Below are 21,700 nucleotides of genomic sequence, written 5' to 3'. Positions count from 1 at the left end.
GTTGTCTTTATCATCTGATTACCATTATTTACAATTCACTTGTCATACACAGGTCTACCATTTTTTGTCCTAGATCATGGACTTTGTGAGGAAAGGAAAGTTTCTATTGCTCAGGTATACTCTTTAATAAATAATTTGGCCTACATTATGTTATTTCTAATCCCAGTTTGTTCTACTAAGAGTCTGGAAGCTGTACAGTGTACATACAGTAGGCCTACATACAGATACCTTTTACAGAGCAAAATTTATGCCAGCGCTTTTAAAGTTTTTGCACCTTCATGTTGGACTTGTTAAACTAGAGTATTGGTAGGCTATAGAGACACTTGTGCCAGATGTGTGCAGATGGATTTGACATTTGGCATTTTGATTTGACTCTGACCTATGAGGTGATTTGTTACCTCAAGTTTCAAGTTTCTTTTATTACCAATGGCTCCAGATGCCATGAGTAGAAGTCAGCAATCATGTTCCTTACCTTAACCCTAAATAATTGTCCTTAACAGGGTTACTATCTCTTCTTTGAACATGGTCTGGGGGAATACTCGATTGTGATTGGCTACAGGGTGTCCATTAAGTAAGGAATAATGCCTGATGAGGTGAACATTATCAGGAGTTAATGGACGACTGGTAGGTCTGAACCGTCTGATGCACAGTGGAGTCCATTAAGAACCTTTAATTTTTTTAGAAACAAAGTGAATTTGCAGAGAATAGAATATATGGCTAGGAAATGTATAGGGAAGCCCTAAATGCAACCAAATAGGAAATATGAATTACAAGTAAGGAACAATATGTAGTATTATATATATAAATCGTATTTGATCACCCACATCTTTTACACCTGCTCCCTAGGAAAGACATTTGTGCCAAATTCAATTAGAATATTAAACACATAGCCTCTTTATGAAGTTTTGACATCAGTGTGCGTCTGAGCAGTAGCACTCACCCCACATGCAAACATACAGGAACATATTGTTAACCACAGGTATGATATGTGCTTCAGTCACTTCCAAATATAAAAAACCACTAGGCCTACACTCAATATCCAAATTTGTGAGAATAAAGCAAGACAAAATGTACTTTGAGTTTAGTCTTAATGCACCTTCAGAGTGCAGTGGTTCTTATTACTCTGAAGGTGTGTTCTCTCTGTGTGAACTCTTCTGGAATGCACTTTCTCAGTGCTGGATCTGGATTTTCACTGCTTGCTGATAATGGTGACCGCTGTTTTGGTCCGAATTTGGACTGGACAAAATGCAAATGCACTAGAAGTTTAACTTTTACTATTAAAAAAAAAAACTGATATGATTTTGGGCTATCAGAAAAAGGATTCCACATGTTCAGTTGAGTCTGGTTTCATAAAAGCAAGGCTAGATTACTAACTGAGTAAAATATAGCTGCCTGAGGGCCCCAAAAGCCATTGGTAGTTTGATTAATTTGATTTGGGACTACTAAAACACAATACCAATTGAAATTTGAAGGGCCAAAAGGCCTGTCCAGTAGCGGGATCCTGTATCCTCTTTATAGCCTAGTTGTAGGCTACAACATTTAATTGGTGGGGATATTCCAGCATCTGGTTGTTTTTTGGGGCTATGGGCAAAATATAATTTCACTGGCCTGTGTAATCTACTGTGCGCTCTGTACGTGATAGGAACATAACATATGTTATATGGGCAATGCACAGAGAATAAAAGGCTTTCATAGACAGTTCATTTAAAAAAACAAAGATCAATAGGAAATATGGAAAATGTAGTTTATTGTATTGTTGCATCACTGCATTAAACACTTGTTGTTAAACAGTAAATATTATATATTATAAATATATAGTATAGCCTACAATGTAAATATATAGTTCTCATAAGTCTCCAGTGCTCCGTGAGCTATGATACAGCCACGGTATCATAATGAATATGAATATGATGAGTCCAGATCCATTTAGCATTATGATCCATTCCAGCAGGTTTTGTAGCTTGAACGCAGTGCATTGTGGGACGTGGGTTGATGGTGAAGTCAAGATGGCTGTGAACCTCAAGCAGAGCAAGGAGCCTGCTGTAGGAAGGCCGTGAATGAAGTTTTGAATAACAGATTCTTCGTCGCTGCCTGTTTAGACTTAAACCGTCGTGTTGTTGAAGTTGTAGTCAACCTGTGGAGGACTTGATACATTCACAGACAGCAACAAAATCACAAACAACTGAGGATAAAGTCTCGTATGAATTCCGACGAGAAGGAGGACTGTGAGTGTGCGCCACCACAGGCCGAGACTAGCCCCGCAGGAGGACCATATAGGTGGGGACGCCAACAGGAAAGAGTCGGGGATGCTGGAGATGCTAGGAGAAGCACTGGAAGCGATAGCTAGCTAGATTGAATGTTGCTACTAGCTTTGTGGAGCTCTGTTTTATCAATATAATAAGGCAAAGTTCATGGCAAACATTGGTTTATTAAAAAGTGAAAATTGATAGTTACAACTTTGGAAATTTTATGGATGGCATGAATAATAGTTGAAATAAGGCCGGCGGGCTAGCTATTTCTTGCTATATTAGCTCGCTAAGGCAGCGTTATGATGTTCAGGTCCCTGTCATTTCTCCTACTTGCTTAAGTTAGCCCTATTGCCCCTCTAAGATTGCAATGTATGATTTTGTTAAACGCTAATTTTGACAATCAATAACAGCGTATAATTCTTAACCATGGCTACATATTTAGGAAAATACACTGACTGTGGCCCTAATCACTGTAGGCTAACCTGGTTCTACAAGACACCGACTCTAATGTAATTTTCTCATCGTAACTAAGGCACACGCAATTTGTAAGTGAAAATATGTTATAATATTGCCCCGGAGTCCCTAATGCAACCAACAGAGAGGCAACAGTATTTGTTTTAATTTCCATGTCAATGCAACGCAGCGTGACCTCTGCTGTAGTTCTGATCGTTATTGTCTGTTGTTTAATTAGAGAATACGAGGAGCCTGAAATAGAAAACCCAGAAGCAAGCCGAATGTAAGTGAAATTAATTTTATACTACACTAGTACATACGTGTGTCTGTGAGCTATCTTAAGACTGCCCTTCCACACCAGCAGCTCAGACCACTATTGTTTTTGTCTGTTCTCACTTCTTGTTTTCTTTTCTTGCCGTCAAAGCCCCGTTGACTGTTTGTTAGAAACCATTTTATATGTACATCGTGAACCATAGTGATAGAACTTTGCAACAAAGTAAGTGACACTATCATGCTAAAATCAAAGAGGTCTTTTTTTACTATAAGTTGATCCTGTTGCAGTGGTGTGCATTAATTATCACTGAGCATTGTTTATTTTACAACAGTTATTAACAGTTTGAAGATCATCTGAATTCAATTATTATTAATGCAGTACGGTTTAAAAAAACAAAACAAATGGTCTTCATCAGCAATGAAGAAGACTGATAGATATGGTAGAAAACGGTACAAAGCTAGTGCTTTAAGTAGACCTTGAGTTGAAATTGTTTTGTCAAAATACTACTGACAAGGTCCAGAATGTAATTTTATGTTCAAATTTAAGAGAGCCAAACCAAAAATGTTTGGGGAAACTTTGTGTTTATGTTAATAAATTCATACCACCTGATATATCAATATTGGATTCATTTAACTCCAAAATGGACATTGGTATCAAGCTCTCAGTCTATATTACAGGAGTATTTAATTAATATTCTAAGAGTAAATATTTCCTCCCAGCAAAGGTCCAGACTCCAAACCTCATAATGTCTAAATTGCGTCCTAAAGCCTACGTCTATCAAATAAAAAATCAACAACACACATTTCCATATCATTTCAACAGTGGTGGAAAGTTATTGAGTACATTGACTAAACTACTGTACTTAAGTACAATTTTGAGGAACTTTACTTTTTTCTGCTACTTCACTACATTTTGGAAGTCAATATTGTACGTTTTACTCCACTACAATTATTTGACAACATTAACATTCCATTATATTATTAATAAAAAAATGTAAACTGAATAAATGATGATCTATTATTATGGTACTATTAAACTACCTGACAGTACAAAGTAGTTAAAATTACCTTCACCTTTACCAGCTGCAACATTAAAGTGCTTCACAGCTTGTATTGTAAACAAATAGCTTTACTATAAATACAGTTAGTCCTAGCACATTGAAGTTAAGTATTAAGTTAAGTATTTCAAGTAAAAGAAAAATAGACAGAATCTTCACTGTTGTTCTCTCTAGCGAATTGTATACACATGGTAAATTATCTATTTGATTAGCTCAATTAAGTGAAGCTATTGCCTTATTAACAGGATTAGCTGCATCCATCTGAAAAATAATTGTTCCTGGGTCTGGAAAAAAAAAAACGCCATTCTGTCCGTGTCCGGACCGCGGTCTGTCATTTGGTGATGCCCACTCTATTCAATATACAGCTGTATGCTGCAATTATCTTTTTTTTTTTTTTTTTTAAAGCTCCAACATATTGAACTTGCAGTTTAATAATATGAAGAGAATAGAGAAGGCAAAGTATGGATGTCAGCCAAAGTCCATCATTCAAAAAAATGTTTACCCAAATTTAATGGATGTGGTGATATATTTATTAAGGCTCTGTATTTTAGCACTCACACACTGTGATTCCTAAGTTTAAACATGGGAATCATTCTTTATACCAATCCATCCCATATTGTACCAACTGCTATTAATGATTTAAAAAAGTGGATTAACCCAGTACTTAAAACCTTTTGTGCCTTACCTCTGAATGCAGGAAGCGAGCAGCTGCCAAACATCTAATAGAGCGCTATTACCACCAGTTAACTGAGGGCTGTGGGAATGAGTCGTGCTCCAACTCCTGGTGTGCCTCATCAGTCGGCTTCAACCGCATGGATAACAACGCGGCGGCGGTCAAAGCCTTGGAGCTCTACAAGGTCAACGCTAAGCTATGTGACCCCCACCCCTCAAAGAAAGGCACGGCCTCAACCTACCTAGAGAGCAGCGCTCACAGCAACTCAGCCTGCGGCAACAGGAAGTTGAACCATAAAGATGTCCACTCTGTACGGGACAATTTCAAAGGTGAGTTGATGCCAGACATTTACACACTGTTGATGAATAAAATAGAGCAGAATATGCTGTTACATTCATACAGTTTATGACAGTGGAGAGTTTAATCTGTTAATTTAGTTAGTTTTTAATGTTAGTTTTGTGTTCCTACAATTTTTAACCATGTGATGTTTGATTCTGTATATAGATGTAAATTACCTGACAGAGGAGAAAGTGTATGAGATCTTGGACATCTGTGGAGAGAAAGAAGATTACTCGCCTCTGATCAGGGTAATTGGTAGGGTGTTCTCCAGTGCTGAGGGCCTGGTGCAGAGCTTCCGGAGGTCCAAACCTCACACTAAGGAAGAGCTCAAGTCCCTCCAAGGTAAGGATGAGGACAAGGATGAGGATGAGAAGGAGGCCGCTGCCTGTTCTGCTACAGCTATGGAGGAGGACTCCCCTGCCTCCTCTTCATCATCAAGGCTCGGAGAGGGCTCCTCAGGGGAAAATGATGTCCAAAAGTTGGCCCCTGATGAGGTGTCGGTGGACATTGAAGCAGTGCGGCGGGTCTACGAGCGCCTGCTTTCCAATGAGAAGATAGAAGCCGCCTTCCTGAATGCGCTGGTCTACCTCTCGCCCAACGTAGAGTGTGATCTGACGTACCACAATGTGTACTCGCGAGACCCAAACTACCTGAACCTGTTTGTTATAGTGATGGAAAACAGCAACCTCCACAGCCCAGAGTACCTGGAGATTGCCCTCCCGCAGTTCTGCAAGGCCATGAGCAAACTCCCACTGGCAGCCCAGGCCAAGCTGGCAAGCTTGTGGTCACACTACAGCGCAGGGCAGATTCGGCGCATGGTAGAGACCTTCCAGCAGCTCATTACCTACAAGGTGATCAGTAACGAGTTCAACAGCCGCAACCTGGTCAACGATGATGACGCAGTAGTGGCGGCCACCAAGTGCTTGAAGATCGTCTACTATGCAAATGTACTGGGCGGCGACCTAGATGTAGAGCACAACGAGGATGAGGACGAGGAGCCCATCCCAGAGTCTAGTGAACTTACTCTGCAGGAGCTGCTGGGCGAGGAACGGCGGAACAAGAAGGGCCCTCGGGTGGACCCGGTGGAGACGGAGTTAGGGATCCGCACCAACGATTGCAGACGGCCACTCATTGTCTTTGAGGAGTTTGTCAATGAGCCTCTTAACGAGGTGCTGGAGATGGACAAAGACTACACATTTTTTAAGGTTGAAACTGAAAACAAGTTCTCCTTTATGACCTGCCCCTTCATCCTGAATCCCGTCACCAAGAACCTGGGCCTTTACTACGACAACCGCATCCGCATGTACAGTGAGCGGCGTATAACTGTGCTCTACAGTTTGGTGCAAGGTCAGCAGCTCAATCCCTACCTGAGGCTCAAAGTGCGGCGAGACCACATCATTGACGACGCTCTGGTCAGGGTATGAGCGTGCCAGTTCAATACATCCAATTAATATTAAGGCCCCTTTCTAATATATTTGGTTTAGTACAAAACACATTTCACTGATCTGTTTCTCTCGTGTCTCTGTAGCTTGAAATGATAGCAATGGAAAATCCTGCAGACTTGAAGAAGCAGCTGTATGTGGAGTTTGAAGGAGAGCAAGGTGTTGATGAAGGAGGCGTTTCCAAAGAGTTCTTCCAGCTGGTGGTGGAGGAGATCTTTAACCCAGATATTGGTAAGAAAATGCTCTCTACCACCACCAATGTGTAGCACCCACCTGGGTGATGCACGGCAGCCTTACGACACCAGACGCTCACCACACATCAGCTCGTGCATCATCATCATCAGCGTACATGGACATAAAGATAATTACAGACAATATATACAGCAGTTATGTTGAATGTTGACATGACGGACAACGTGTAGGGAAAGTGTGTATGAGCGTATGCATGTTTGGATGGAAAGCAAGGCGTACATGTTTAGTGAACCTTAGTAGAGTGGTATAACAATTGTGGCAGAGATGATAATAATAATAATGAAGATAAATAGATAAACAAATAAAATTGAACAAAAATAGACCTGAACGATAATAGTAAGTAATTAAAATAATATAATTGAATATTGGTATATCTACATCCGCACTATTGTTTGTCATATATAAAATATTAGTGTTCAAAAAGGTATGGTATGGTTAATATATATAATTATAATAATGATGTTATGAAATATTACTATATAATAATAATATTAAATAGATACTGTACTTTTAGATGCCATAGGCCTGGGTTTAAACAGGATTTTAAATAGGGCATCATCATAGATAGGCGGCTGTTGCAAATAATTACCTTGTAGACTATAGTGATTCTGCAGTTATCCCTTTTTAAATTGCATTTAAAACAGATTAAAAAAAAAAGTGCGATTTAAATATTTAAATCGATTGACAGCCCTCATTTTTTATATACGTATTAACACTTTTTCCATGTTATCTTTTCCTCCTGCAGGCATGTTCACGTACGACGAGCGCACCAAACTGTTTTGGTTCAACTCGTCATCACTCGAAAATGAGGGCCAGTACACTCTGATTGGCATCGTTCTTGGTCTGGCCATCTATAACAACTGTATTCTGGATGTCCACTTTCCTATGGTGGTCTACAGGAAGCTGATGGGCAAGAAAGGAACTTTCAGGGACTTGGCTGATGCCAACCCGGTAAGAACTTCCTCATCAAATGTTCTTATTGCTCTTTAGCTGCATAATTCATGTAGCTATGGAACAAATCCATAGCTACAAACTTTTAACACTGCCATTTTCATGCTGGAAATTCACTTTTTTGAACACCCACGTTTGTCACTTGATAAGCAATGCTATATGTGATATCCGACTGTGCTGAACTGTGTTGTAAAGGTTCTATACCAGAGTCTGAAGGAGCTGCTGGAGTACGAGGGCAGTGTGGAGGAGGACATGATGATCACTTTCCAGATTTCTCAGACAGACCTGTTTGGGAACCCACTCATGTATGATTTAAGGGAAAATGGGGACAAGATTCCAGTCACAAATGAAAACAGAAAGGTGAGCCAAACAGAAAACATGAAGCATTTTCAAACTGTATTTTTGAGGTCTGAAGCAGGGTCTTGGCCTGCATCTAAATGAACTCTGGTGCGGTTTGTATGGGTCGTGAAAATAAAGCAGACCAACCACAGGACTGTAAGACAGTAGATATCAGAGTTCTGCAAGAATTCAAAAGCTGAACTACTAACTTCTAACTTTAACTTCGTTTGGCTCATTTTCTGTAACCAGTGTAGCATGAAAGCATGGTGAGTGAAATCAGCCAGCTAGCTAACTAGCCTGCCAGCCGCAGCAATTTGCTTAGTCCCACCACAGCGAGACTTCTTTGCCGAGAGAACGGATGACAGCCCACTCTCCTAAGCGGTGCTCCAATGTTTAAACTCAACTCTGGCATCGTTTCCTTACGCTACTTTCAGATGGTTCTATTTTAAAGATGCTTTTCCGTTCTTCATAGTAAATAGCCTACTCCTTTCTGTTATTTTAGCGAGTTGATCTCATCTAAGTTTTAACTCAACATACACACACCAGTCAGGAGTAAAGTCGAGCATTATTTTCTTTTTCTCCCTGTAAGTTTGAGCCCCGGTAGGCCCTTTCGTTAAAACGGCAGTGGCAGCAACAACAACAACAGCGTGGTGGATCAGCTGATTAGCTGATTATCAGCGGTAGGGGAGCCAAAGACGTTACCAGCTGACTGTCATGCCGAATCATTTGTAAAGAGCAACAGCCAATAGGAAAGCTCCAACTCGACTGACTTTATCACTCACGCCGATCCAATGCTGTAACTTCATCAATCACTTAGCGACAGACTCAGCAACAGACTTTCGTATTTAGTTTGCGTTCACGCAGCCTGCGTCAGCTGCCAGACGGTGTGGCAAAAATGCAGGTCTTTCCATTCATTTTGAATGGGGGTAGTGCGTTTGGGCTGCGACGAAAAGTTGATACCGAGTCAACTTTTTGAGCAACGCAACCGGACGTCACGCTGCAGTGGCCAATCGTGTAACCAGCGATCAGACTTGTCAGTCGGTTTTGAGGCGGTGTGAGAGTCCCATACAGTAAACAGGAAACATCACTGCCTTTATCGCTGCCACAAGAAAGTTTTAAAACACTATGAGGGTAAGTTTCTGTGTGTTCAGCTCTCAGTACGTTTGTAGCTTATAACAGAATCTCTGTGGTTTGAAGTTTAGTTTGTATTATACCTGCTTTATTTTACATTTCATGTTCGCTAGGAGTCGCGTTACGTTACTGCTGATGAAGACCCAACATTTCCTGATTTTGCTGCTTCATAATAAAAGCATTAAAATACCAAAATAACGGGGGGCTTTTATTGTGAAGAATTTTTTTATGCACTGCCGCTGCTTTGACCACTCATTTCACCGTCAACTCCAGACAGCGCTGTGTAGCTCTGGTATGCGAGACTAATAAATAACAGGAGACAACATAATAGCAGGACGTTTTGTAGTAATGTCGGACATATTGCTGAATTTGGGGACGTTTTATGAAACTAAGTAGTGTTATTTTCAAGTAGAGGTGCAACGATGAATCGATTAATCGATTAGTTGTCAACTATTAAATTAATCGCCAACTATTTTGATAATCGATTAATCGTTTGAGTCTTTTTTTTATTAAGCTTGTTAAATGTGAATTATCTTCTAGTTTCTTCTCTCCTTTGTGACAGTAAACTGAATATCTTTGAGTTTTGGACAAAACAAGACATTTGAGGACGTCCTCTTAGGCTTTGGGAAACACTGATCCACATTTTTCACCATGTTTTGACATTTTTATAGATCAAGCAACTAATCGATTAATCGAGAAAATAATCGACAGATTAATCGACTATGAAAATAATCGTTAGTTGCAGCCCTATTTTCAAGGCAACAGCGCTGCAGAGAGCTCGAGACAGCCAGGGTTATAGTAGCAGGCAGCATGCAGGAACAAAAACACTGACACATCACTAACAGTATATGATAATAACATCCAAAACACACAATTCACTCTCAGTGGTTTATGTGACATGAGAATAAGGCTACTTTCAATGAGTACATAGTTCCATTTACAATTGAGTAGGCGGTCTTTAATGTGGACACAGGACACATTCCCGTTCTCACTGCTATTAGATTGTGGACACATGCAGCTCAAACCACCCTCAAATGTGCTTTTTGCGATCCGATCTCACTGCGTCCTGAGAGAGTTTTCATCTGTATTTAGAGTTGTCCGCTTGTGATCCAATCAGTACGGATGTTAATGCCAGTTGAAAATGGGGTCAACACCCTGCAGAAAATCACCAAATCGCTGTTTCCTGGTCTGAACGCAGCCTTATATGGGCTATTCCCCCAGCTCTTTCTGTGGCCCAGCCAAAAATTACTACAAAATAGCTATCCGTCGTAGTATTACGATACAAGATGCAATGTTTCCCTCATCTTTCTGGCTGCTTGTCATTATTTCTGACATATGACATACAGTCAGGACTAATAATGCTTATTATCAATTATTTCCTGACAGATTTGACATGATATCATATTCTCCTCAGTCACAGGGATTTTTTTTTTTTTTCTGGTAAGGTGTTTTGCTGTTGGATGTTTTAGTGCTGAGAAAAATGAAATTCCATTCTCCTGCATTGTATGAGCGTGGCAAGAGATGTTTTAGTAGTGGATGCACCTTTTAGAAAGCCCAGAAAGGTAATATGGTGTGGCAAATAAAAACAGCTTCTCTAAAGGCTAGATACAACTAGGTGGGAAAATGTTCCCTTGGAAGCTGAAGTACTCATCAGGTTTTTGACTAACAGTAACTGTTCCTGTTGATGTGCGTCTGTGCAGGAGTTTGTGGCTCAGTATGCAGAATACATGCTGAACAAAAGCGTGGAGAAGCAGTTCAAAGCTTTCAGGAGAGGCTTCCACATGGTCACCAACGAGTCTCCACTCAAATACCTGTTCAGACCAGAGGAAATCGAGCTCCTGATCTGTGGAAGCAGGGTGAGATTTTGTCAGCAGACATTTGAGTATGTTATTAAGTCATTTAAAATTGCTTAAATGCTTAATTTCCATCCATGTTTTCTGTTTCTGTCATACACTGCAGAACCTGGACTTCCTAGCACTTGAAGAAACAACAGAGTATGATGGAGGTTACAACAGAGATTCTCGAATCATCAAGTAAGAAAGTGTGTGTGTTTGTTGGTACATGTGCACCAAAATTAGGAATATGGTTTGAATCATAGACTGTATATAAAGATGGACGATGGGTCTCCACTTCCTCCCACTGTACTTATCCAAAATGTGAAGCCAAAATATCCGGGATACGGGCACTGCCATCTTGTAATTTTGGAGCCAGAGGTTTGCGCAGCAGTGATCGAGGTTGTAGCTGCGTTAGCGAATTCCCGCCCATACACCAACGGCAACCAACTGTGAGTCAATAGGCTCAATCGAGATGAGCCAGGTGTGCGCACAATCGATCACCAGCGATCGGCGCCCCAATGCACGTCGGATAGATTTGTATCCGACTTGATCCCGACTTGCTCTGGCGTCATGCACACGTGGGCAACGATAACCTCACAATATCAAGGTGGCCGCAGGTTTAAGACGCAGGCAGCGCACATGATGACGTTTTATATAAACTTTTTATTGTTTTTGAATTGGAGGGATTTTATTCCCATTTGTCTGATTTAAAGGCTTATTATGTACAGAACACATGTTGTGTGGCTGATAGTTACGTTTAGAAGTCAGAAATACATTTTCAGTTCAGATTACAGATCGTCTACAGTCTGTTGGTTATTAACATCAGCAACAGATCGCATGTAGAGCATTTTTTTCATAATAAAAACAACTAAAGTCTGTGTACAAGCTGATATATGGGTCTGACAACATTTTATTAAATCTGAATCGGATCTGACAGGATGTGAATGTTTCTGTGACTTCCTGTTCAGCCTGAAGGCTGATGGAAATGGCTGTAAACTGTCCGACTTGACCGCCACTTTTTGTCACCGCCCCCAGCTGCTGCCGCCTGCTCTCGTCCACTTTACAGGCGAGGCGCAGCTCATCTCGAACGAGCCTAATTACAGCTGTCAATCCTGACTTTTCACCCTATTATAGCATTAAATAAGTAATAAAACCCAAACTTATCAGGGAAATGAACACTTGAAAATACATCAGCATGATAAGAACTACCTAAAACAACAGAAACCATGTCACATCTTACTAACATGGAGGGGGTGGGATTTCTGACCTATACTGCAGCCAGCCACTAGGGGGGGCTTCGAGATGTTTTGGCTTCACTTACACAGTCTATGCATCAACCCCTGGTTTAAATGCATACCCAATGTGCTATTGACCTGGAAACAGGTTGCCTGCTTCTTGCAGAGATGTGCAGGATAATGGTGGAAATAATGAGGAGGTTGTTTTACAGCTTTTAATTGTCACATTTGAGGTATCACCCTTTCTATTAGTTGTTGTTTGGACCACAGTTAAGTAAACACTAGTGCTCTTAAAAGGTAAACTTTTAATACATGTTAAAATGTACAACACATAACATGTCTTTGTTGTTTGACAAGAGGATTGTTATTAATTCCATTGGATCCTTATATTTCTAAATGTTATCACTGCACTCATTTTGACTGTCGGGGATGCTCGTTTGCATTGTAGGGAGTTTTGGGAGACGTTGCATTCGTTTGGTGAGGAGCAGAAGCGTTTCTTCCTGCAGTTCACCACCGGCACTGACAGAGCACCTGTGGGTGGGCTGGGCAAGCTGAAGATGATCATTGCCAAGAACGGCCCTGACACTGACAGGTGAGCCACCTCTATCCATTATGCTGCTCCTTGGCTCTTCTTGTGAAGTACTCATGTATACACAGTATATATTTATACACAGTTTGTGTAAAGCGTTTGTGCAGACAGTCATTTTGTTAATTGAAGATTCATGACTTTCTGCTCCTCAAAGTGATTGATTTGAATTTTGAACTAACTGCGTCATTTTCTCGTAACTTTCTTCCAGGGATTTTAAAATAGTAACGTCCCTTTGAATGTGTCAATTACTTCATTAGGCTCGAGTGAGCAAGTAAACCTGGTTAACCTGCTTGCTACACTATGCTTTACTACATATTGTGCTTTTTGGCTTTTCCCCTTTCCTTTAGTGTGTTATATATATTTTTGTGCACATTATAGGTTTACAATGTGAAAAAGCCCAAAGTCCACCCCAAAGGGACTTACCATCTCCAACAGAAAACACTGTTCACAAACTGCTCCAAACAGCTCTATTGTAGTCCAGCCTTTACTTCCGTGACGAACGTGCATCACTTTGTAACACACGTTATAATGCTCACCTAGCTGCTAGCATGGCACTCCCTCGTGCTCTGCAACTGACAAGCTAGCAGTACTTACTGCGCATGTGCAACTTCCCAACAAAGATGGTACAGAAGTGAGATGTCTCACTCTGTAGCTAAAACAGAGAGCTCAACACACAGGGTGAAAAGAGGATCTGCAGCAATGTGCAGTACAACAAATATATGGTGTTTTCTGAAAATTAAACCACATAAACCTATTCTGGGACAACCTCTAAATACAATTATGAACCTGAAAATGAGCATAATATGAACACTTTAAAAAACAGTTAAATAGTACTCAGCAAGCTGTGAAAATGGTCCTGCTTTTCTTTTTTCCTGGGCCTTCTGTGGCAGCACTCCACTATGTCAACACATTGTTCACTTTGAATTGAATGAGGATGCTGTGCTTTTTTTAAAAGCCTTTAGTGCGTAACTTTTTGATATTAATAAACGTTTGTTACATTCAAGCCATTGCCAAATGAGTTGCTACAAAGCTAATTCAAAAATCAGCTCCACAAAACTCTCTGTATTTCTCATTATGGCTATGTTTGGATGATTGTGTCGTCCGGTGACTTTCCCGCGGAGTCCATTATGTGGAGTGGGTGCGCGTGCTCGATCACGTAAGGCTTGTATCATGTGGACGCGCCGGCAGTGTTGTTGTCAGTACTTAAAATTCTTCATGGGGGCGACAGAAACTACGCACTATAGCTTTAATGCCTAAGTCTTGAAATCAGTCTGAGTCTGAGCTGTGGCACACATATAGAGTGGTGCTACTAACATCTGTATAACACTTTTTGATAAAGTATAAATGAGACCAAAGTGTACAACCAGTTGGGTGAAAATCCTCTGGTGGCCCTGGTGTACTGACAAAAAGATGTGGAACAGGCCTGGAATTTCACAATTTCAGGGGCAAGGCCACTTGGCCAACAAATGAACAATGATTTTAGGTCCACGGAAATAATTCGTTTTAAGGATGATTTTATTTTTTAATATGTAGTATAACTGTCATCTGATAAAACTATCAATAACAAAATAATGTATTGATATTTATAGCTACAGTGTTCTGTATAATGTCAATCAAAGGCAAATGTATAAACATTATTTTAAATGATTTATGAGTGATGAATTTCATCATTCTTATTATTCACATTTGAGCATCATCTCCCAGTTATTGATCATTTAATTTGATCCTGAATTGTGAAGCACTTTGTAAAGCCAGTTTGGAAATATATTAAATATAAAATCACTATCAATTTACTATGAATGAACTATGGCGAACTGCGGGAGTGGAAATGAGGCTTGGGTGTGCACCTAGCTCCACAATGATTACGATTTATGAAATAGAACCAGGCATATGTGCAGCTTTATTAATCTGACGAAATGAATGCATGTGCATATTTCTTTTGTCCCTGATGTGGAGTAAAGATAGCCTGGTCCTACCAGACTCTCGTACATTTCATTTGTACAGAGAGTCTGGCCTCTCTCCATTGACAAGTGTTAACTTCCTTGAAGGCGGGTACTCTGAAGTTTAAAACTATTGGATCTGCCCAGAGCCACTCTGGATCTGCCATAACCAATTGTTAACGTTTGGTCGTGACGTATGTCATACGCATGTGCAACAAGAGGGGAGACTGTCAAGGCTATTAGCCTTAGCACCTAACATTAGCCTAAGCCAACTCCTTCACCACTAACAGAGCGAGCTGGAAAATCAAACTTTTCCCGAACCCCGTGGGAGGAGGGCCACAACATCATGGCCACCAACAAAACTCAGCAAAGATTGTCCTTCCTCGGGCTTTAACTTCTGGATATTCGGCAGCGTTGCCACAACGGACCAAATGGCTTCGCTCGCATCGCTCTCCGCCGCAACTCTAGCGCACGGCCTCAACGTCATCGTTCTCAGCCACTCCCTCTGTTCGCTGATTGGACCGGTAAAGATTTGGCCGGAGAAAACCCAAGACTATACCGCAAACCCAGATGGAGTACTGAAGAGAAATGAAAATTGAGTCGAAAGTAAGTAGGAGGGCGGAGCCAGGCTAGAGTAAAGACTAAAAGACAGCTTTTTATAGATACTGCCAAAGCAGCTTGAATGAGTTAGAGTTCTCAGGTTCTCAAAGTTAACACAAAGGTTAACAGGAGTCCCGCTTTAGATACCAAGCAAAGGCTTTATTATACCTCTATGCCGGCGATAGCTGTGGCCGGAGGCATTATGTCTCAGGTATACTTTTTTAGGGAATTTTTCAAATTTGGCACAAACGTCCACTTGGACTCAAGGATGACAATTAGAATTTGTTGGTCAAAGGTTAAGGTCACTGTGACCTCACATAACACATTTTTGGCCATCTCAAGAATTCATACACTAATCATGTCAAATACTTTCACACAAATGTATAATACGCTGAAATGATGATGAGGAAGTTAATGACATTTAATACCCAAAAGGTTAGCGGTCAACTTCGCTGTGACATCATAATGTTCTGCAAAAATGCTTTTCTGGCCATAATTCAGGAACAAAAGGGGACATTCCCCACAGCAAGCGTGTTTACGTTGTCTTATTCACTTTGTTACACAAGCGATGGTGGAAAGTTGCAAGGTTGTTTCGTTAGTGAATTGAAAACTACCGCTGTGCAGTTGCTGTATTTCTGTTGTTGCGTTCACTGTAGAAAGTAGGGGTTGCATGAGCATAAGGTTAAAAGTGGAATTGGCATTGCTTGGTTTGTGTTACTGAAAAGGACTACTGAGTCTTTTAATTTAATGTGAACAATCTCTACCAGCATCAGAAACATAAAGAGAGAAAATACAAGTTGACCAATCGCAGTTCTGTGACTCCCACAGATTTTCTGCGGTGTATGACGTGTAGGATTGGGCATCGAGAACCGGTTCCAACTTGAAATTGTTTAAAATTAAAAAAAAAAAAAAAAAATCGTAATTTTTTAAACACTTTATTTTCCGGAAATAGCCTGGTCCCAAGTAGCTAGCTGTTAGCTAATGATGCGTATACTCAAGAATTGCTAGGGGACACTACTATATCATGGCAGGTGTATTATCCAGAACCCAAGGAAGCACAGTGATGAGCGTGAAGTTGTTTGCATGAACAGTTCTCAAGAAAGCTGCAAGCAACAATAGCAATAGGCCCCTTCATAACAGGCATATATTTTCTATAAATTTACAATAATTTCAAAGGACATGTACACTTTGCCAATTTGTGCTGCACTGATTTACAAAGAGCTTTTGGTCTGAGCCCGAGCAAGACAAAATGCATCCATACATGTACTTTTTCTCTGAGATGTGCATTGGATTAGGGCTGCAACTAACGATTATTTTCATAGTCGATTAATCTGTCGATTAGATCTAAAAGAAAATGTCAAAACGTGAAAAATGTGGATCAGTGTTTCCCAAAGCCTAAGATGACGTCCTCAAATGTCTTGTTTTGTCCAAAACTCAAAGATATTCAGTTTACTGTCACAAAGGAGAGAAGAAACTAGAAGATATTCACATTTAACAAGCTGGAATCAGAGAAATCTTATTTTTTTTAATAAAAAAATGACTTAATCGATTATCAAAATAGTTGGCCATTAATTTAATAGTTGACAACTAATCGATTAATCGATTCATCGTTGCACCTCTACATTGGATCACGTTGACGTTGCTTCATTTTGTCTGTTAATAGGCATTTGTGCCATCAGATAGTTGGGATTTCTTCTTCTGACTTCTTTGAGTGTTTATTTGAAAACCTCAGTTGTTAAACGTTTACGTAAACGCGGTCCAATTAATTGCGAAGGATTTGATTTAAATCCCTCTTGTATTCAGTTTCACTTGGAAATACGTCACAGCACAGAAGCTAAACACTCTAACTTCCGTTTCACAGGGACTTTAAAAGCTGACCAGCTGTGTGTTGTTTTTGTCTCGGCAGGTTACCGACGTCTCACACTTGCTTTAATGTGCTGCTGCTGCCTGAGTACAGCAGCAAGGAGAAGCTGAGGGAGAGACTGCTGAAAGCCATCACCTATGCCAAAGGGTTTGGCATGCTCTGAGCCCCTGCTCCAAACACACAGCAAAACGGACTCCTTCTCAGAAAGCCCATCAAACCCTGCTCTGCCCTTCCTTTATCAAAAGGTGACAAAAGACAGACCAGAGTATGTTTTGAGGAAAAGCAAGTCAATAATGAAAGAGGAGAAATGGTTCCAATAGAGCGCTCCAGTAGTTCTTCTACTGTGCCTGCATCATCCCACATCAGTCAGTGTAAGCACAGAGACCTCCTGATCAAAATACCCACCCCCCACATCCACATTATGTGAATGTGCAGCAGCCTCCCCGTCTTTTTTTTTTTCTTTGTACAGAGAGAATCATTTCCTTATTATTTATTTTAAGGTTAAAATGGGTTATTTTTCATGCCTGCTTGTTGTGATAGCTTCCTTACTTGGGAAAGGGGGAGGGTTGTTATTAAACTGTAAATTTGGGACAGTAACAAGTCAATATAAACCCCATTTATTGAACAAACGTGTTAAAGTAGACCTGACCTTGTTCATAGACAATTGACAGAGATAATCTAGTTTTAGAGTAGTCTTTACTACAAAATATTGTATTCCCAACAGAAGAAAGAGCTCTCGCTGACCATTCCACTCACAGCCATCGGCTATTGATTCTGTCTAGTCCAAAATGGCACATTATCAAATAGCTGTTGTTTTTTTTTTTTGGCCTTTTTTCCTCGGGGGGGGGACGGGGGACGGGACACCGCAGGTTAGACTCAAATCTTGTCAGAGCTGTGTAAGTGCACTTAGACATTTTCAGAATGTTTGTTTTTTTGGCCACAGGTTGCCATGATTGTTTGAAGCATTTTACTTCCATGTCTTCCTGTGTTGACAATTCTAAATAAAAACAGTATTTATATATCGGTGCGGTTGGAACTACGATACCGTATTGTGCACGTTTTGGAGGATGTACACATGTAGACCGGTTACTGATGATGTTCTCAGATACAGGCATAGAACTCTTCTTGTGCCAACCTAGTCTCACACTGCAGAGTCTCTGTTCAATATAACTTCAATTTATCTGGAACTCCACATGTAGAGTCAAGAAAACAGTGTGTACATTGTCACTGGCAAACGCTTTGGTAGCTTGTGATCTTAAGTCCATTTGGCCTTAGTCTCTGGTTGTGGTTACACCTGTCATTTTAATGCATCATGAATCTTCTGACAACACGACAAATGACCTGACAGGTTGAAGTGTTTGTATTCACATTGCCTTGCTGGCACTGTGATCGGACACTGGGCAAGTGAGGACAGTAGTCTAAGCACAATCTGAACAAACTAATTGTTGTGTAAAGCTGCAATCCAGGGTCAGTCAATCCTGTAGCCACTGAGTCTCAGAGAAGTCCCTGATATGTTCCTATCAGTCCTTCCTTTGCCGTTAGACCCACAATGGAAAATAATCAGCGTAAATGTGTGGTTTGACCTGATCTCTCACTGATAATGCTTATGACAAATGGGAAAGACAAGAAAAACATTTTTGCGAAATCTTATCCACCATTAAGTGAGGGGATGAATTTAAATGTCATCTTGTTTGCATCCAGTTGAGCATATCTTAAAGACTGAAAGCAGGCAAAAAGCAGTTAACCTAGTTCTGTAGAACAAACAAATCCATATTCTCTATAGCTGTCGCATTGTATCTTTCAGTAAAACATTATGTAGCAAGGCTAGGCTAACTGTGACCCCCTGCTTCCAGTCTTTTTTCTAAGCTACGATAAACATTTCCTGGACCTGTGTACCTCTGTACTGAACGCACAGATATAACATTGATATTCTCTCACTCTGGGGAAGACTGTACTGTGTGGACACATCACTGTGATCAGATTTATATTTGGATTTGTCACATTCTATGAGAATAATAACAGCTGTAACCACTGTCTATGGAAAAGTCTAACAAAAAGTGTTATAGCACTTTTTACTGTTCAACATGAATTGGAATATCAACTGTGAAATCATCCTCCCACAGATCAGGCCAATTTTTTGATAGTTCTGTTTTTGTTCAGTTGAATAGGCTGTACCTGTAAAGATGTCTGCATGGTGTTCTTGCACACAGACTGTATACTGATACTGTCAATAGAGTACATAAGGGAAAAGCATCGTCAGCCAACCAAATGGGTATTAACGGTACAGTTTAACCAAATCAAACCACTTATTTGAAAGTGAAAATAAAATGGACTCACCTGAAATATAATTTTTAGCAGTTTGTTGCATTTTGCACACCTAGTAACTATGGTAAGTATGGTAGGTCACTGTGTATGTCCTTTTTAAAGGACATGTGTGGTTTTATACATGTATACCCACATACATTACAGCCAATCCTTTTGCAAACCATGTGCTTTGACATTTAAATTCTTTCTACCATTCCGTGCATCCAGTAAAATATGAAGATCAATTGGACTGTTTTGAGAAGAGTAAACATTGAGTCTGCAATACTTTTTGTTCAAGTTAATCATCATTCTAGGGCAGTGCAGTTTATCCTTTTACAAGCCAAACTTGAATTAAGACTGACAACACAGACTTGATGTTCATTTTGATAGATTACGCAACTCGTGCACATTTCAAGAGTCTGCTTATAGATTTTCATATTGGGCGGAAATGAATGGAAGTAATGGAGTGAAAATTACATCCCAAAAACTATAGAATACATTTGAACATGGGAATCAAAAATGTAAAGCATACACTAAAACATGCATACACTGATCCTTTAAAATTTACCTTTTTGTTTTACTTCCAAATAAGTGGTTGAGATTATTTGGGAAAAACTTAAAAACTTGCCCTGCACACTGCTGTAAAGCTGTCTTAACAGTGTCCCCTCATCTTTAGATTTGCTATTAAATCATGTAGCAATTAAATTAATGTCCACTTACTAATCTTTCAACTACATCTCATAGTCCTAATCAGTAAATGAGGCTGGCTCGGGTGGACATCACTTGACCTACATATGGATCTTCAATTACGGGATACCAAGTTGTCTTACGTGGGAGGGAGATGGTAACCCCCTGTCTCTGTTCCAAGATGGTCTTTGGCGTAGAATGTGAATGTCCTCCATGATCTTTATCCAACTGTTTCGGTTTTAATGTCAAGGACCTTTAAGAGACTGAATGAACACCGAAGCGGGCAACATCAACTGTCTGCGAACAGACCAAAACCATTCACATCATCCACTGGAAAGATGTCAAAGGTCTTGGTCACTGGACGGCTGGAGAAAGATCAAGGACACTCACATCTGACACCACAGACTTATATACCATATAAGACCACCTGTTATCATGCGACCAAAGTTATTTTCTCTGTTCACGTAGCAGCTTGATAACAACTGAGCAAACATCATCCATTGATGAAAACCAAGAGATGTGGTTGAAAGCTCCCGAAAACAAGTAATTTGAGAGTAAAGATTTTTTGTTGAGCCAGATTATGTCTTTTATTTAAAAAAAAAAAAGAAAAAAGTTTTGATATATTCAAAGCTAGTCACGGACTACAACATTGCTGCTGATGGTCACTGATAAGTTGTTCAGAGCAGATTGGTGTTCTGTGTGTTGTCATGGACTATTCAGTAGTGGTTGTTGGTATGTATTGTCTTTGGAGATTGAATCTGTGACTTCTCACTCACACACTGGTGTGTCTTAACTATGAGGTTCCTGCTGTCCTGGTGATGTGTCCGCAAGAGGACCATCTATTATTTTTTTTTTCTTTAAACGCTGCTCAATTTGTGAGCGTGATGGTGCCCACAACATACCACTAAACCACAGTGCTGAGACCACAGCAGTACACAACAACCCTGAGCCATTCTGTCTGTTCCATTGCTCTTACTTTCCCATCGGACCTGGGCAAAATTATTTTGGAGAATACTTTTCATTGCTTGTTTTTAGCCTTTATTTAAGTTACTTTGGACAGTACATGGAGTATCTGGCAATGTGGACAAACAGTGGACTGTGTTGGAAAGTCATTACAGCATACTGTATGTTTGTGCGATTAACAACTTAGCTGGCATTGTTATACTGCAGTAACTTCAATCATGTGAAACTCTGTCTATGTTAAAACAAAGGTTAAGGATTACTTACAACTGTTTTGAGCCCAGGTCTGGTTTTAACTGTTTAACATTACTTTGTACCTCTGTTTTGTAATGCTGAAGATGCTTACATGGACATGTGAAAGGGCTCTAGAGGCTTGTAAAAGGTGAAAGGTCAACCTGATTTTGGAAAGGGAAGCATTCATTGGTTTGACTTAACAGATACATTCTAAAAGATACAAACTGATGAACGGCAACAAGTATTCAGTGCTGTGAAAACATGCTAAATAAAGATGACAGCTTTTTTCCAA

The 21,700-nt window shown here is 40.2% G+C and overlaps 1 protein-coding gene across 1 annotated transcript; it reads left to right on the top strand.

The window, feature by feature from the left end:
- Positions 1-1,959: 1,959 nt before the first annotated feature.
- LOC116051775 (ubiquitin-protein ligase E3A-like) lies at positions 1,960-21,700 on the top strand. The gene is made up of 11 exons (XM_031302363.2): positions 1,960-2,277; positions 2,941-2,985; positions 4,731-5,035; positions 5,211-6,463; positions 6,574-6,718; positions 7,485-7,690; positions 7,886-8,050; positions 10,861-11,016; positions 11,120-11,193; positions 12,679-12,822; positions 17,266-21,700. The coding sequence occupies exons 1-11, from the start codon at positions 2,201-2,203 to the stop codon at positions 17,384-17,386; spliced, it is 2,691 nt and encodes an 896-aa protein (XP_031158223.1). The 5' UTR covers positions 1,960-2,200; the 3' UTR covers positions 17,387-21,700.

This window comes from Sander lucioperca, chromosome 24 (genome assembly GCF_008315115.2).
Source record: "Sander lucioperca isolate FBNREF2018 chromosome 24, SLUC_FBN_1.2, whole genome shotgun sequence".
In the NCBI taxonomy this organism is placed as follows: domain Eukaryota; kingdom Metazoa; phylum Chordata; class Actinopteri; order Perciformes; family Percidae; genus Sander; species Sander lucioperca.
Note: the sequence above shows the minus strand (reverse complement) of the source record. Positions and strands in the feature narration are given on the sequence as shown.